We start from the raw sequence: 13764 nt of genomic DNA on the forward strand, positions 1-13764 counted from the left end.
CACTACGTTATGAAGGTTTTTTCCCTTTTACTGGTAATACGCAACACACAGGAACCGCAACACCGAGGGCCATATGCCTGTATTACTGCCATGGTAGTTACAAAAGGAGGAGACCATAGGCTGCTGACGAGTAACATCTCACAGTAACAGAGCTTTATTGAAGAGGTAGACCAAGCTACTAAGAATCCTTGCCCCATCACAAGAGAGCCCAATCACCTCAGCCCATCACCTGTAGGCTGGGTCTACGACCCACTGGGGATCCATGGTGGTTGGGTCATGTCTGATGGAGGAGAAGTCATCCTTGGCTTTGGGGAAGCAAGTATATTTAGAGCTGGTTCCTTGCTGAGTTGTGCTCCTAGCATAACTATATGTCAAGTGCATTACCCATTTGTTTCTACCATTTTACCCTCACCTGCCAATCTCCTTTGGGCCATGTGTGACAGCTGCTGAGTATCTGTTGGTTTAATGTCGGTGTGTGTGTGTCTCTCTCTCTCACCTTTCCAGGCAACTTTGAGGAGAGCAAAGCTATGGTTGAGGGAATTAGAGAAGGAATTTCTTCCCGATGAGCTTGTGATTGTTTTAGTTGGCAATAAGATAGATCTTGCTGCTCAGCAGGAATTCACCTTTGAGGTAAGTACACTGCAGTAAGATCTCAGCACTGGCAGATTCACTCTCTTTCAAAACACACCACGGCAGCGTTTCCCAAGTGCTGCACTTCAGGCTTTCACTGAACAGTTTATAAGTAAATGTTTATGTGAATGCCATTCTCAGCAGTGAGCAATATAGCAAGGCCCCACTGGCTGCCAGCGATGTTTAGAGGTCATAAATCCCATTTTGCCATCTGTTTCAGCTGCTAACTTTCTTGGATCTTCCGAGACTTTTCTGAGCTTTGGTGCAGGTTTGTTCAGAGGGTTCAGAGTGTGCATCGGTAGGTTTCATGTCTAGACAGAATGTTCCCAGATGTTGCTTCAAAACTTGCCATCTGACGAGTCGATGCTAAGAAAAAATATATAGAGGCTTTGAATTGGTATTAAAAAATTCCAGCAGCCTCACTAGAAGCCTGATGCTGCATCACTGACCACCAAGTTCAATGAATGAGAAACTGCATGGGACAAAGCAGCTCGAGGTTTAACTCTCGGATCCGCGGTCTGCACTCCTCTGTTCTTTCCTCTCACTGCTGGCACCATGATCGTGAGCCCTGACCTCGCATGTCAGCTACTCATCGCAATTCCTGTATCTTGGCTTTTAAGAAGCACATTTGTCATACCAGCTCCTGAGTATCATCAATGTCAATAAATTCTAGAAAATGCTCTCTGACACGTCACCATTGCAAGGACATTTTCACTAGGTTCTTCTCTTGTTACAAAATGCACCATTAAAGTCATTTGGTGCATATGGCTGATGTTGAGGTGTGCAGCCTTGAAGAAAGTCAACTGCTGCAAATGGACCATTTTGAGTACCACTACAATTCTTTCCTCTCCTGCTGGTGAGGCTCACCTTAACTGATCACTCTCATTCAGAGTGTGTATGGTAACACCCATTGTTTCAGGTGGTATATACTCTGTGTTCCATTCAGTTTGATGTACCACACAAATCTTTTTAGCCACAAGCTTACCTTTGTTACTCACTGCATCCATGACATTTCTGTCTTGACAAATGCTTCCTGTCTTACTGTAAGATCCATTTTGGTGCCAGTACCTAGTTTAGAGAATACTTGCTGCATAAATCTGACATTCTGTTCTGATGTTACCAGTAACTCATTGTCAGTTTCTGAATTAGGGCCCAGATCTGTCTTGGTTTCTCTAGCATTTGTCCTCATGCACATTTTTCAGCCAGCTGATGCATCATTGATGCTGACCATCTCTGCAGTCTGGGCCAAGCCACTCATCTCAAGCTCTTTGCTATGCAGCAGCTTTGCACCATCTCTTCTCTGATTTCTTCAGAATGCACTTCCATTGGAGATGTTTCCAGGCTGCCAGTCCTGAAGAAGGCTTACCTCAATGCTGGAACATTACTGGAAGAGTTTTGCATACAGTGCAGCTTTCTGGGTTTCTGAGTGCCTTTTCTCATAGCCCTCCACCTTCACATTGGGGCAACACAGTAGCATGTGGATGGAAAACATTGTCTGCCAACATGAAGTTTTCTTGCTGTGATGCAGAACTGGAAGTCCTCAGGCTCTTGTCCAACAGTGAAGCTCTCACTTCTGCTCTGCACACACTTCCTCAGCTCACTCTGTGGCTGCTCACCTTTCTTCAGGAATGTGCTGCATGGTACACTTTGGATGGGAGATATGATCTGCAGTAGCTGCCAGGTCACCTGCACTGACTAACTGGAGATCAGGCATCTCCTCACCACTCCATCATCACTGGGGGCTGGACAGGCTCTCCTCACCACTCTACATCGCCTTCATCTTCTTTTTGTGTGCTATGTTGAGTAGCAGTTTTTTCCTCATGTTTCTTCTTTTCAATGCTCCAGCGGCTTCTCTTTCACTCAGGCTGTCTGTGCCAGTTAGTGGTCAACAGTTGAGGGGACAAAGCAGATGGTAGCAGGGCCTGGTGAGGGAAGATATCAGCATCTTGACCCTAACTTAAATGTCAGTTGACTGCCTGTTCTCCTAGCAGGGAGCAGCAGAAGGAAGCTCTCCTCTCAGCCCAGGAGAGCCTGTTAGCATTCAGTTTCTGCTTGACCCTGTGGTATTAATGTATTGACACCTTTCTTTCACCCTCCACTTTGGACAAGATCTCGCCTGAATATGTCCAGTCCAAACCAAGCTGCAAGGCTAGTGCATCCAAACCCGTGAGCCAGGAACAGGTTCCAGTCAGAGCAGGTTGCCTTGAGCTGTGCAAGAGAGAAAACAAGCCTCGGTTGCAAGCTGCAACCGTGTGCCTGGAACAGAAGGAGCGTGAGCTGGGGAAATAGGAAGCTTTAGGCTTCGCAGCAGAATCTGCTGGAATGCAACGGTGGCTCTATCACCGGACACGCTGCTCTTCAGAAAGGTGGGGAACTAAAGTCAGTGTAAACTAAGAGCTTGTCTGCATGAGCGGGGAGGGGCAAGGTCTAGGGTGCACTTGTGTGTTGTGCACTAACTGGCCCATAAGGACCTGCTGGCATGCACGGAGAGTTCCCTAGTGTGCATCACTGCAGCACGCACAGGCCTGTTAGTGCGCAACACACTGGAATGTGTCCCACTCCAGTGCAGACTAATGCACCATGCAGATGAGTTCTGAGCCTTAAGGCTCCTTGTACATCATTAGTCTGACAGTGCAAGCGCTGGAGCTAACGCGACGGGGTACGAGGTTTGCAGGCAGCATCCGCTTGGAGATTTGTTCCAGAGCCACCCTTGCAAATAGCTGGAGATTTCTGCATGCTCCTCGTCCTACTTCTCAGCCACTAGTCAGAAGAACCGCAACTTGCCCTGCTACACTTGTTTGTGTCCATTCAGATTGCTTCTCCAGGTTGGCACCCTGCAGCCCTGTCCACACTGGGCAGGGCCCTGTAACGCCTGAGGTGTTCTAACAGGAGGAGCTGTGCCTCCTGCCAGGCCTAAGGACAAGAGCCAATACCTTGTATTTCACCACTTTCCAGGACATTTCTGGATGTGATTGTGCAGAACAATACGCTCTACTTTGAAATAACCCTGGCCCTTCGAGGCGGAGGAGTTTGCAGTGAAAGCTTAATCTACATGGAAACGTTGGCAAAATCCAACCACCAAGTGACCGTGCTTATGGCCATAGGTAAGTTCCAAGTGAGAATGGGGACAGGTAACAGCACTAGAGAGGTCTGCCAGCCTCTGTTTAACAGCACTGACCGCAGTTGCTCCAGGTTGAGTCATTTGACCTGAAGAGGTCCAGGAACTGGAAAAGTGACTATGCCTGTAGGCCCAGACAAGAGGTGACTGGTACACTCTGGCCTTCAAGCACAAAGAGCGAGAACAGATCTGTGAGCAGTGGCTTCCCCATTGCAAACACAGACAGGCTGCCCCTGCTGCCTTCTGAGACAAGCAAACTTCTGGAGTGGTTTCCGCCGGGTGAGGGTGAACCTGCTGAGCGCTGAATCATCCCATCCCAAGTGTCCTCACTCAGATTTACGTCACTCCCAGAGAGACTTCTGCCCAGTTATGAGCTTCTCAGAAAATAAGCCATGTTTCTTCAGTGCCAGACAGAGGCCACCCAGGCTGCAAACAAGCTCATCCTTTGCTTAAATGCTCTTCTAGCCCATTATTTTCTTCTTTCAGAAAGTTAATATGATTGCACGCTTTACTGCTTGTTAATGAAACGTTATGCCTCCAGCTCTACTTCATGGCAATTCACAAACAGTTGTACTCAAGTCAGCAGGACACTGTGATAAAATGTTGTTCAAATACTGTAGTCTTAACTCTCTGAAAGGCTGCCTAGTATGCTCAAGCTCAACTATTGTTGGGTGTGGAAGAGTGGCGTAAATAAGGCCTGCTGAGGGCCCAGGTTTTCTTGTAAATTCCTTACAGCAGGATTTACAGCCAAACGCAGGCAGGTCAGTGCCACAAAAAATCAGCTTGGCCTGCAGTGCAGCACAGAGTTCTCACGTGTTCTTGAAAAATGAGGACATAACAGCAACAAGATTCCATGGCATATCATGAACCAATAATAGCATTTACTACCCAATAGATATTCTTGGTCTAACGCAGTTTGATAGAGTGCAATACATTGAAGTATGTTATGCTTCATTAGGGTCTCACTTCTACTTCCTTAAAGAATTTCACTAAAGAAGAGATAGATTTGCAATTTATCTTTGGTTTTATTACAGGTGCAATAAACATTTGGTTGCTCAGACATGGGATGCATGGTGGGAATCAGATGTTCTAGGTGGGAATGAGGTGTATGGGAGAGTCCTGAGGAGGGACCATTTTCCAGATAAGTGAAGATGAGTTGTGGTTTGTTAAACAGTAAGTGCAGGCCAAGAAACATATGGGTCTCAAGGCAAAAATGAAGTTAATAAAGGTTGTAACTTAACTAAATCAACATTATAAATAATGCTCGACAGGTCACTGCCAGGCTCTCAGGAAGAACAGAACAGGTAATCAGTGATCCATTCTGTTGCTCATATTTAGATATTTTAAATCTAATAAATGTGGCAGATCCCATCCAGCACATGAGGAGGAGAAAGTGGCTCCTGCACTTTTCAGCGCTGTGTCAGTTGGCATGAAAGAGTTTTCAAGCTGCCTGTCACAGAACTATACCTCATTGAAGCCAATTCACACAGCTGCAGCACAGCGGTGGACAGTCAGAAATCAGGTCAGCACAAAATGTTACACAGGATAACCAGGTATGGATCACACAGATGAGAAAGAGTTCTCAGGCCTATACGCAGTCTGAGAGTGACACATGGAGTAGGGATAATGATATGAGTTTTATTGTTGGGCTGTCTGGGGGGCAAAGAACTGTTGATTTTAAGTAATGAGCTCCAAAATGATATTTTGTCAGAAGCTCAAGCAAGAAACAGTGGTGTGACAGATAAAAATACAAAAGGAGAATTCTCCTCATTCCTCTTCTACCTTTGCAGTGTCGATGCTGCTACCAATTTATGAAGAAAATCTTTCAAGATCTGGGTCCCTGTTAACAGCCTCTGTAAAAGTTTTATAAATTTGCAAAGGTGAAGGGGAGAGAGAGAGAGATTACTCTCCTTTTTGCTGTTTTTATTTGTGAAGCTATTTTGCACTGTATTCTTGTATAATGATAACACTGAGCAAACACAAGCGAGAGGAGACTTGCAGCGCTTTTCAGGTTCCTTGCATTGGGCAATATCTCCTCTCGTACAGTTCTTCAATCGAACACTGACAATAATGAAAAATAAAAGCAATAATCACGGTCTGACACACCAGCTGCCCCCTAGAACCATGCTGCCTGCACACAATACATAGGGCGAGCCTCCCTTCCCCCCTTTCCCCCCGCCCAATAAAAACACACTTGATGGTAACCTTAGGTCAGTCTGCCATTTCCTTTAGTTCATGCAACACTTCTTAGTGTGATTGCTTGGCTCTCGCAGGTCCACGCGTGACTTCTTCCAGGGCTGAGGCTGAGGGGCTGGTTCCTTCTGTTGTTCCTATTTCAATAACTCGGGAGCTGTGAAGAAACTCAGAATAAGAAATTCTCGGTCCTTCTCTGCTGAGCTATTGTAACATTTTGTGCTACATACTCGGAGCCTGCTCTGACTTTGTTAGGGCAACTTTCCATCCGCTAATGGAGCAGCTACGGCGTCCTCTGCTGTGTCCCCCTCCCATCAGCAGTGGGCTGGGGTGTGGCCCAATCCCCAACCAGCAGAATGGTTCCTGGTGGTGAAACTTAGAGCAGCCCCAGGGCTCTTTCAATTTATGCCAAGGACTGACCCACAACAAGCAAGAGAGAGAGGAAAAGGAACCTTAGGAGCCACTTTCTCCATCCCTCATGTGCTTTTTGGCTAGGCCTGGGGATCTGCCCCTCTAAATTTATTAAGATTTAAAATATCTAAATATGAGCAACAGGGGATGGATCACTTGATGATTACCTGTTCTGTTCATTCCCTTTGGGACGCCTGGCAGTGGCCACTGTCAGAAGACTGGATACTGGACTAGATGGACCTTTGGTCTGACCCGGTATGTTCTTATTTATAATGTTGATTTAAGTTAAGTTTACATTTTAACTTTATTAACTTCCTATTTTTTTACTTTGAGACCCATATGGTTCTTGGCCTAGGACTCCTGCACTTACTATTTAACAAACTTCCATCCACAATTTTCCTCATGCTCCTTTGTTCTTTCTGGAAAATGGTCCCTCCCTCAGGACTCTCCCATACACCTCTTCATTCCCCACCCTAGAACATCTACAGATTCCACCGCACCTGCATCATGGACATCCCAGGACAGCAAATGTTGTATTGCACCAAGTTGTCTGTAGGAAATCCCATTATCAGATAGAATGGTGGTGATGATGTGCAAATCACATCTCTATAAGCTTTAGTGAAATTCTTTTAAAAAGGAAGTAGAAGTAGGAGACCCTAACTTGAAACTGGCATAAGATGGGTGCTAGGTGACTCATGAATTGTCACTCTCAAACTGCTAGCATTCTTAAGGACCAAGAATATCTATGGGGTAGTAAATGCTTATTATTGGTTCATGATATGCTGTAGGTGGAATCTGTTGCTGCCGTTGTGTCCTATTATTCTAGAGCTTTCTCCAAGCGGTTTCATTAATAGGAACAAACATGAGAAGACTCTAGTGCCATCTCACGGACTGCCAAGGTAATGGCAGCGGTTTGCCATTTGTGCACTAGTGCAGGGTCAAGCGGGAGGCATACCCCACGTTTGAATCCCCATATGGCAATACAGGGTCAGCTGGCTAACGTCTGTGGGGTAAGCTACGTATCAGAGGCCCAGGAGGCGAAGTGGGATGGGTGGGACAGAGCCCCAGGGTTCCAGGCCTGGGCCAGTCCAGTGGAGCGAGGCTGACTCAGTCTAGCTGAGCCTCTGGCTCTGTTGCCTAGCCCCGTGGTTCTCAACCAGCGATATGCAGAGGGCTTCCAGGGGGAACATCAGCTCATCTAGATATTTGCCTACGTTTCCAACAGGCCACATTAAAAAGCAGTAGCTAAGTCAGTACAAACTCCAATTTTATACAGACAATGACTTGTTTATGCTGCTCTGTGCGCTATACACTGAAATGTAAGTACAATATTTATATTCTAATTAATGATGGTAAAAGAGAAAGTAAGCAATTTTTAGTAGTTGTGTGCTGTATATTTGATTTTACAAGCAAGTAGTTTTTAAGCGAGGTGAAACTTGGGGTACGCAAGACAAATCAGGCTCCTGAAAGGGGGACAGTGATCTGGAAAGGTTGAGAGCCACTGTCCTAGCCGGTTCGAGGGCTTTATTCTACCCCCTAAGGAAGAAGGATGCAGGGATCTTGTTTTGCAGCCTGGGTGAGGCCTCTGATCTCTGGCCTGAGGGATGAAGGAAACATGGCTTGGTTTGTCTGGGGATCATAACTGGGGCCAAGGGGAATGGGTCTCGGAGAGAAGAGCTCCTCTGGGAGTGACAGTGAGGAATCTGGGGAGTGGGGAGAAATTCCCACTTCCCCATTGCTAGGGCCAGTGGCTGGTGTTCCAAAGGGTGGGTGAACCTCCTCCCCATTCAGCGCTCAGCAGGTTCCACCCTCACCCCGGCGGCAAAGGCAGAACCACTCCAGAAGTTTGCTTGTCTCAGAAGTTGGGGTGGGCAGCAGGGGGGCAGCCTGTCTGTGTTTGCAATGGGGAAGCCACTGCTCTGGATCTGTCTCGCTCGCTCTTGGCAGCTGTGAGGCTTGACAGGCCAGAGTGTACCAGTCACCTCTTGTCTAGGCCTACAGGCAAGGCACTGCTGCAGTCACAGTAAAGACTTTCCAGTTCCTGGACCTCTTCAGGTCAAGTGACTCAACCCTAATTGCCCCTGAGCAACTGGGAGCAGACAAGCGGTGCAGTGCTATCGCTCACAAGGCAGAGAGCTGGCACAGACCTCTCTAGTGCTGTTACCTGTCCAGCGGCTTCTCACTTGGAACTTACCTATGGCCATAAGCACCTCGGTCACTTGGTGGTTGGATTTTGCCAACGTTTCCATGTAGATTAAGCTTTCACTCTTTGCAAACTCCTCCGCCTCCTAGTTGGGCGGGGAAGGTACAAAACCAGGGTTATTTCAAAGTAGACGTAGGTGTGTTCTGCACGGTAATCACATCCAGCTTGGGAAATGTCCTGGAAAGTGGTGGAAATAAGGGCTCCATTTACAAGGTATTGGCTCTGTCCTTAGGCCTGGCAGGGAGGCACAGCTCCTCCCTGTATGATCAGACACCTCAGGCGTTACAGGGCCCTGCCCAGTGTGGACAGGGCTGCAGGGTGCCAACCTGGAGAAGCAATCTCGAATGGACACAAACACTAGTGTAGCAGGGCAAGTTGCGGTTCTTCTGACTAGTGGCTGAGAAGTAGGAAGAGGAGCATGCAGAAATCTCCAGCTATTTGCAAGGGTGGCTCTGGAACAAATCTCCAAGCCGGATGCTGCAAACTGCCTTAGGGCCTCGTACCCCCGTCGTTAGCTCCAGCGCTTGCACTGTCAGACTAATGATGTACAAGGAGCCTTAAGGCTCAGAACTCATCTGCATGGTGCATTAGTCTGCACTGGAGTGGGACACATTCCAGTGTGTTGCGCACTAACAGGCCTGTGCGTGCTGCAGTGATGCACACTAGGGAACTCTCCGTGCATGCCAGCAGGTCCTTATGGGCCAGTTAGTGCACAACACACAAGTGCACCCTAGACCTTGCCCCCCCCGCTCGTGCAGACAAGCTCTTAGTTTACACTGACTTTAGTTCCCCACCTTTCTGAAGAGCAGCGTGTCCGGTGATAGAGCCACTGTTGCATTCCAGCAGATTCTGCTGCGAAGCCTAAAGCTTCCTATTTCCCCAGCTCACGCTCCTTCTGTTCCAGGCACACGGTTGCAGCCGAACTGTTTAGGCAACACTTGTTTTCTCTCTTGCACAGCTCAAGGCATTGCAGCCGCTCTGACTGGAACCTGTTAATACTCCCTGGCTCACCGGGTTTGGATGCACTAGCCTTGCAGACGGCTTGGTTTGGACTGGACATATTCAGAGCGAGATCTTGTCCAAAGTGGAGGGGGGGGGGTGAAAAGAAAGGTGTCAATACATTAATACCACAGGGTCAAAGCAGGAGCACAACTGCAACCATAGATGCACTAACAGGCTCTCCTGGGCTGAGATTTAAAGCTTCTTAGGGAGCTTCCTGTTTCCTGCTGCTTCCCTGAACCCGCTTGAGGAGAACAGGCAGTCAACTGACATAATAGGAGCCAGTTAGGCCTTAAGATGCTGATATCTTCCCTCACTCAGGCCCTGCTACCAGCCTGCTTATTTGTCCCCTTCAACTGAGTGTTGAGAGCCACTCTAGCTGGCACAGAACAGCAGTCATGAGTGAAAGAAGAAAACGCCCCTCTGGGGCAGCATTCAGAAAAAGAAAGAAAGCAAAGGAAGCTTTTGTATCTAAGCAGGAAGGAGCTCTCCTGAGATACATAGACACAAATGTTCAGATCAGCTGTCTGGGCCAAACAATGGAAACTTCCTTAAAAGTGTGGCGCTAATGGCTGAGTTTGATGCTGTACTCCAGGAGCATCTAAGAAGAGTCACCACTCAAGAAATGTACATACACCACTACCTTGGAAAAACCATTCAAAATGAGATCATATAGTTACTGGTAACAAAAATCAAACAGAAGATTGTGGCAGATTTGAAGTCAGCAAGGTATTACTAAAAAGAACAGGCGTACTTGTGGCACCTTGGAGACTAACAAATTGATTTGAGCATAAGCTTTTGTGGGCTACAGCCCACTTCATCAGATGCATGCAGTGGAAAATACAAGAGGAAGCTATATATACACAGAGAACCTGAAACAATGGGTGTTACCATACACACTCTAATGAGAGTGATCAGTTAAGGTGAGCCTTTACCAGCAGGAGAGGGGAAAAAGAATTTGTAGTGGTACTCAAAATGGTCCATTTGCAGCAGTTGACTTCTGGGCTGCACACCTAACATCAGCCATATACAATAAATGACTTTAATGGTGCATTTTGTAACAAGAGAAGAACCTAGTGAAAATGTCCTTGCAATGGTGACGGTCAGAGAGCATTTTCTAGAATTTATTGACATTGATGATACTACAGGAGCTGGTATGACAAATGTGCTTCTTAAAAGCTGGAAGATACAGGAATTGCGATAGCTGACATGAGAGGTCAGGGCTACGATCATGGTGCCAACGTGAGAGGAAAGAACAGAGGAGTGCAGACACGGATCCGAGAGTTAAACCCTCGAGCTTCTTTTGTCCCATGCAGTTCTCATTCACTGAACTTGGTGGTCAGTGATGCAGCATCAGCTTCTAGTGAGGCTGCTGAATTTTTTAAATATAATTCAAAGCATCTATGTATTTTTCTCTGCATTGACTCGTCGATGGCAAGTTTTGAAGCAACATCTGGGAACATTCTGTCTGACATGGAAACCTACCGATGCACACTCTGAACCCTCTGAACAAACCCACCAAAGCTCAGAAAAGTCTCGAAGATCCAAGAAAGTTAGCAGCTGAAACAGATGGCAAAATGGGATTTATGACCTCTAACATCACTGGCAGCCAGTGGGGCCTTGCTATATTGCTCACTGCTAGGAGAATGGCGTTCACATAAACATTTACTTATAAACTGTTCAGTGTGAAAGCCTGAAGTGCAGCACTTGGGAAACACGCTGCCGTGGTGTTTTTGAAAGAGAGAATCTGCCAAGTGCTGAGATTTTACTGCAGTGCACTTACCTCAAAGGTGAATTCCCGCTGAGCAGCAAGATCTATCTTATTGCCGACTAAAACAATCACGAGCTCATCGGGAAGAAATTCCTTCTCTAATTCCCTCAACCATAGCTTTGCTCTCGCAAAAGTTGCCTGGAAAGGTGAGAGAGAGAGACACACACACCGACATTAAACCAACAGATACTCAGCAGCTGTCACATGGCCCAAAGGAGATTGGCAGGTGAGGGGTAAAAATGGTAGAAACAAATGGGTAATGCACTTGACAGATAGTGATGCTAGGAGCACTACTCAGCATGGAACCAGCTCTAAATATACTTGCTTCCCCAAAGCCAAGGATGACTTCTCCTCCATCAGACATGACCCAACCACCATGGATCCCCAGTGGGTCGTAGACCCAGCCTACAGGTGATGGGCTGAGGTGATTGGGCTCTCTTGTGATGGGGCAAGGATTCTTAGAAGCTTGGTCTACCTCTTCAATAAAGCTCTGTTACTGTGAGATGTTACTCGTCAGCAGCCTATGGTCTCCTCCTTCTGTAACTACCATGGCAGTAATACAGACATATGGCCCTCGGTGTTGCGGTTCCTGTGTGTTGCATATTACTAGTAAAAGGGAAAAAACCTTCATAACGTAGTGGGAGATCATGCGACATGTCCCCCTGGAACAGTCCATCAGAAACAGACATTAGTGTAACTCATTTTATCTCTCTCTAAGTCAGGGCTTGGCAACCTTTCAGAAGTGCTGTGCGAGTCTTCATTTATTCACTCTAAGTTAACGTTTCGTGTGCCAGTCATACCTTTTAATGTTTTTAGAAGGTCTCTTTCTATAAGTCTATAATATATAAACTAAACTATTGTTGTCTGTAAAGTAAATAAAGTTTTTAAAATGTTTAAGAAGCTTCATTTAAAATTAAATTAAAATGCAGGGCCCCCCGGACCGGTGGCCAGGACCCGGGCAGTGTGAGTGCCACTGAAAATGAGCTTGCGTGCCACCTTCGGCACCCTTGCCATAGGTTGCCTACCTCTGCTCTAAGTGGTGTCGGTGCCACTAGATGGGACAGGACACCACACCCAGGTGTGGGGTTACATGAGGGTAGGGGAACAAAGAGCACTTAGTGATGCTCCCTCATTACCTACTTGGCTGGTGAGCTGGACTGGGCTGGGAGGCAGGGGTAGACAGAGAAATCTTGGCTTTGAGGGGGAAAGCGTGAGCATTTATTGTCCACTGTCAGTGAAATGTCTGTACCAGTTCCTTGCATGTCTTCACCCACCTTTACCAGAAGAGAAGGATAAACCTGCCCATGATGTGTAGCCCTTACGTGATGTGTGCAGGAAAAAGCAGTCTTGGTTGAAATGTCTGGAGACGTATTGGGAAGCGACCCTACACTAGAACTATTGCAGCCTACCAGCGGCGTGGCTGCATGATCAAGATTCAGTTGGGATATTTTAGAAAGATAAAGGCAAACCCTTCTGGAGGAGAGAGGCAGGAGAACAAGCCATCGCTGCTCTTACCTTTCTGGCTATGTCAAATACAAGAAGGGCAGCATTCGCCCCTCTGTAATAAAGATGGCAAACACCATGGTACTTCTCCTGTCCTGCAGTGTCCCAGATCACAAGCTTGATCGTGGCAGTCTCTAAACATACCAGCTGGGTAAAGAAAGAACCTGGAAGCGCAGAGATGGGACAGCTCCTTGAGAAAGCCATAGCATGCACCTTAATTAATGTTAACCTTCATCTCGGTGATCTGTGTGAAAGATGGGTGTCGAGATTGGGTTGGAAAGGGCTGCAGGGGGAGGGAGGATGAGAGAGAGAGAATTAAAACACCCCCCCCCCCAAAAGCAATGTAACAAACAGGCTGGTGAACTGGTCTTACCCAATCACAGCCCGGTAGTGCACCAATGCACATCAGCAGGGTGTAGCTGGGAGATGGGGAGGGGAAGAGGAATGAGAACAATGGTTCTTGCTCAATCCATCAATATTAGTGGCATTAGCAAGCTTTGGTTTTGCAGCTGTCTAGCTGGAGGAAATGTGATGGCAGGGTGGGAATTAGGAGTCTTGAGTTCTAATCCAGCTGTACAGTGCCTGGCCCCTGTTGGGTGCTGCTGTAACAGAAATACTGCTGTCTCCCCGACACTGATTTGCATGACCTTGGGCAAGTCACTTAAGACTCGCGTGGGCCCCTAAGCACAGCCCTGATTATACAGAAGCAGCGCTGTCCCAGGAGTAGCCCCGGGGAGGTGCTCAGATGCTTCTGAGCTACAACTGCTTGTTCTTGCTCTTAGCCCATGCCAGCAAACCTGCCCCACCCCCAAACTGGCAGGGCTCTGCTGGCCAGTGGGCGGGGGTGACACCAAGACCATGCCTGTACCCTCTCTCCCGGCTCTAGGGAAGTGAGAGGTGCACATTTGCTCCTGCACACCTGGCCCAGAGGCGTAA

General features: G+C 47.3%; 1 protein-coding gene across 1 annotated transcript; it reads right to left on the reverse strand.

The window, feature by feature from the left end:
• Window positions 1–5656: 5656 nt before the first annotated feature.
• LOC120408650 (ras-related protein Rab-17-like) lies at window positions 5657–13135 on the reverse strand. The gene is made up of 5 exons (XM_039545801.1): window positions 12841–13135; window positions 11338–11463; window positions 8547–8640; window positions 5954–6098; window positions 5657–5809 (listed from the first exon to the last, which is right to left on the reverse strand). The coding sequence occupies exons 1-4, from the start codon at window positions 13030–13032 to the stop codon at window positions 6079–6081; spliced, it is 432 nt and encodes a 143-aa protein (XP_039401735.1). The 5' UTR covers window positions 13033–13135; the 3' UTR covers window positions 5657–5809; window positions 5954–6078.
• Between the last annotated feature and the right edge of the window lie 629 nt (window positions 13136–13764).

Source organism: Mauremys reevesii, linkage group 6 (assembly GCF_016161935.1).
Source record: "Mauremys reevesii isolate NIE-2019 linkage group 6, ASM1616193v1, whole genome shotgun sequence".
In the NCBI taxonomy this organism is placed as follows: Eukaryota; Metazoa; Chordata; order Testudines; family Geoemydidae; genus Mauremys; species Mauremys reevesii.

Bases quoted from the DNA above. Each gene is read 5' to 3' on its own strand.
- LOC120408650 (XM_039545801.1), bottom strand. From the start codon at position 13,032: ATGGCTTTCTCAAGGAGCTGTCCCATCTCTGCGCTTCCAGGTTCTTTC. The intron at 11,464-12,840 runs GTAAGAGCAGCG...TCACCTTTCCAG, and splicing joins TATTTGACATAGCCAGAAAG to GCAACTTTTGCGAGAGCAAA. The intron at 8,641-11,337 runs GTAAGTGCACTG...CCGCCCAACTAG, and splicing joins AGCGGGAATTCACCTTTGAG to GAGGCGGAGGAGTTTGCAAA.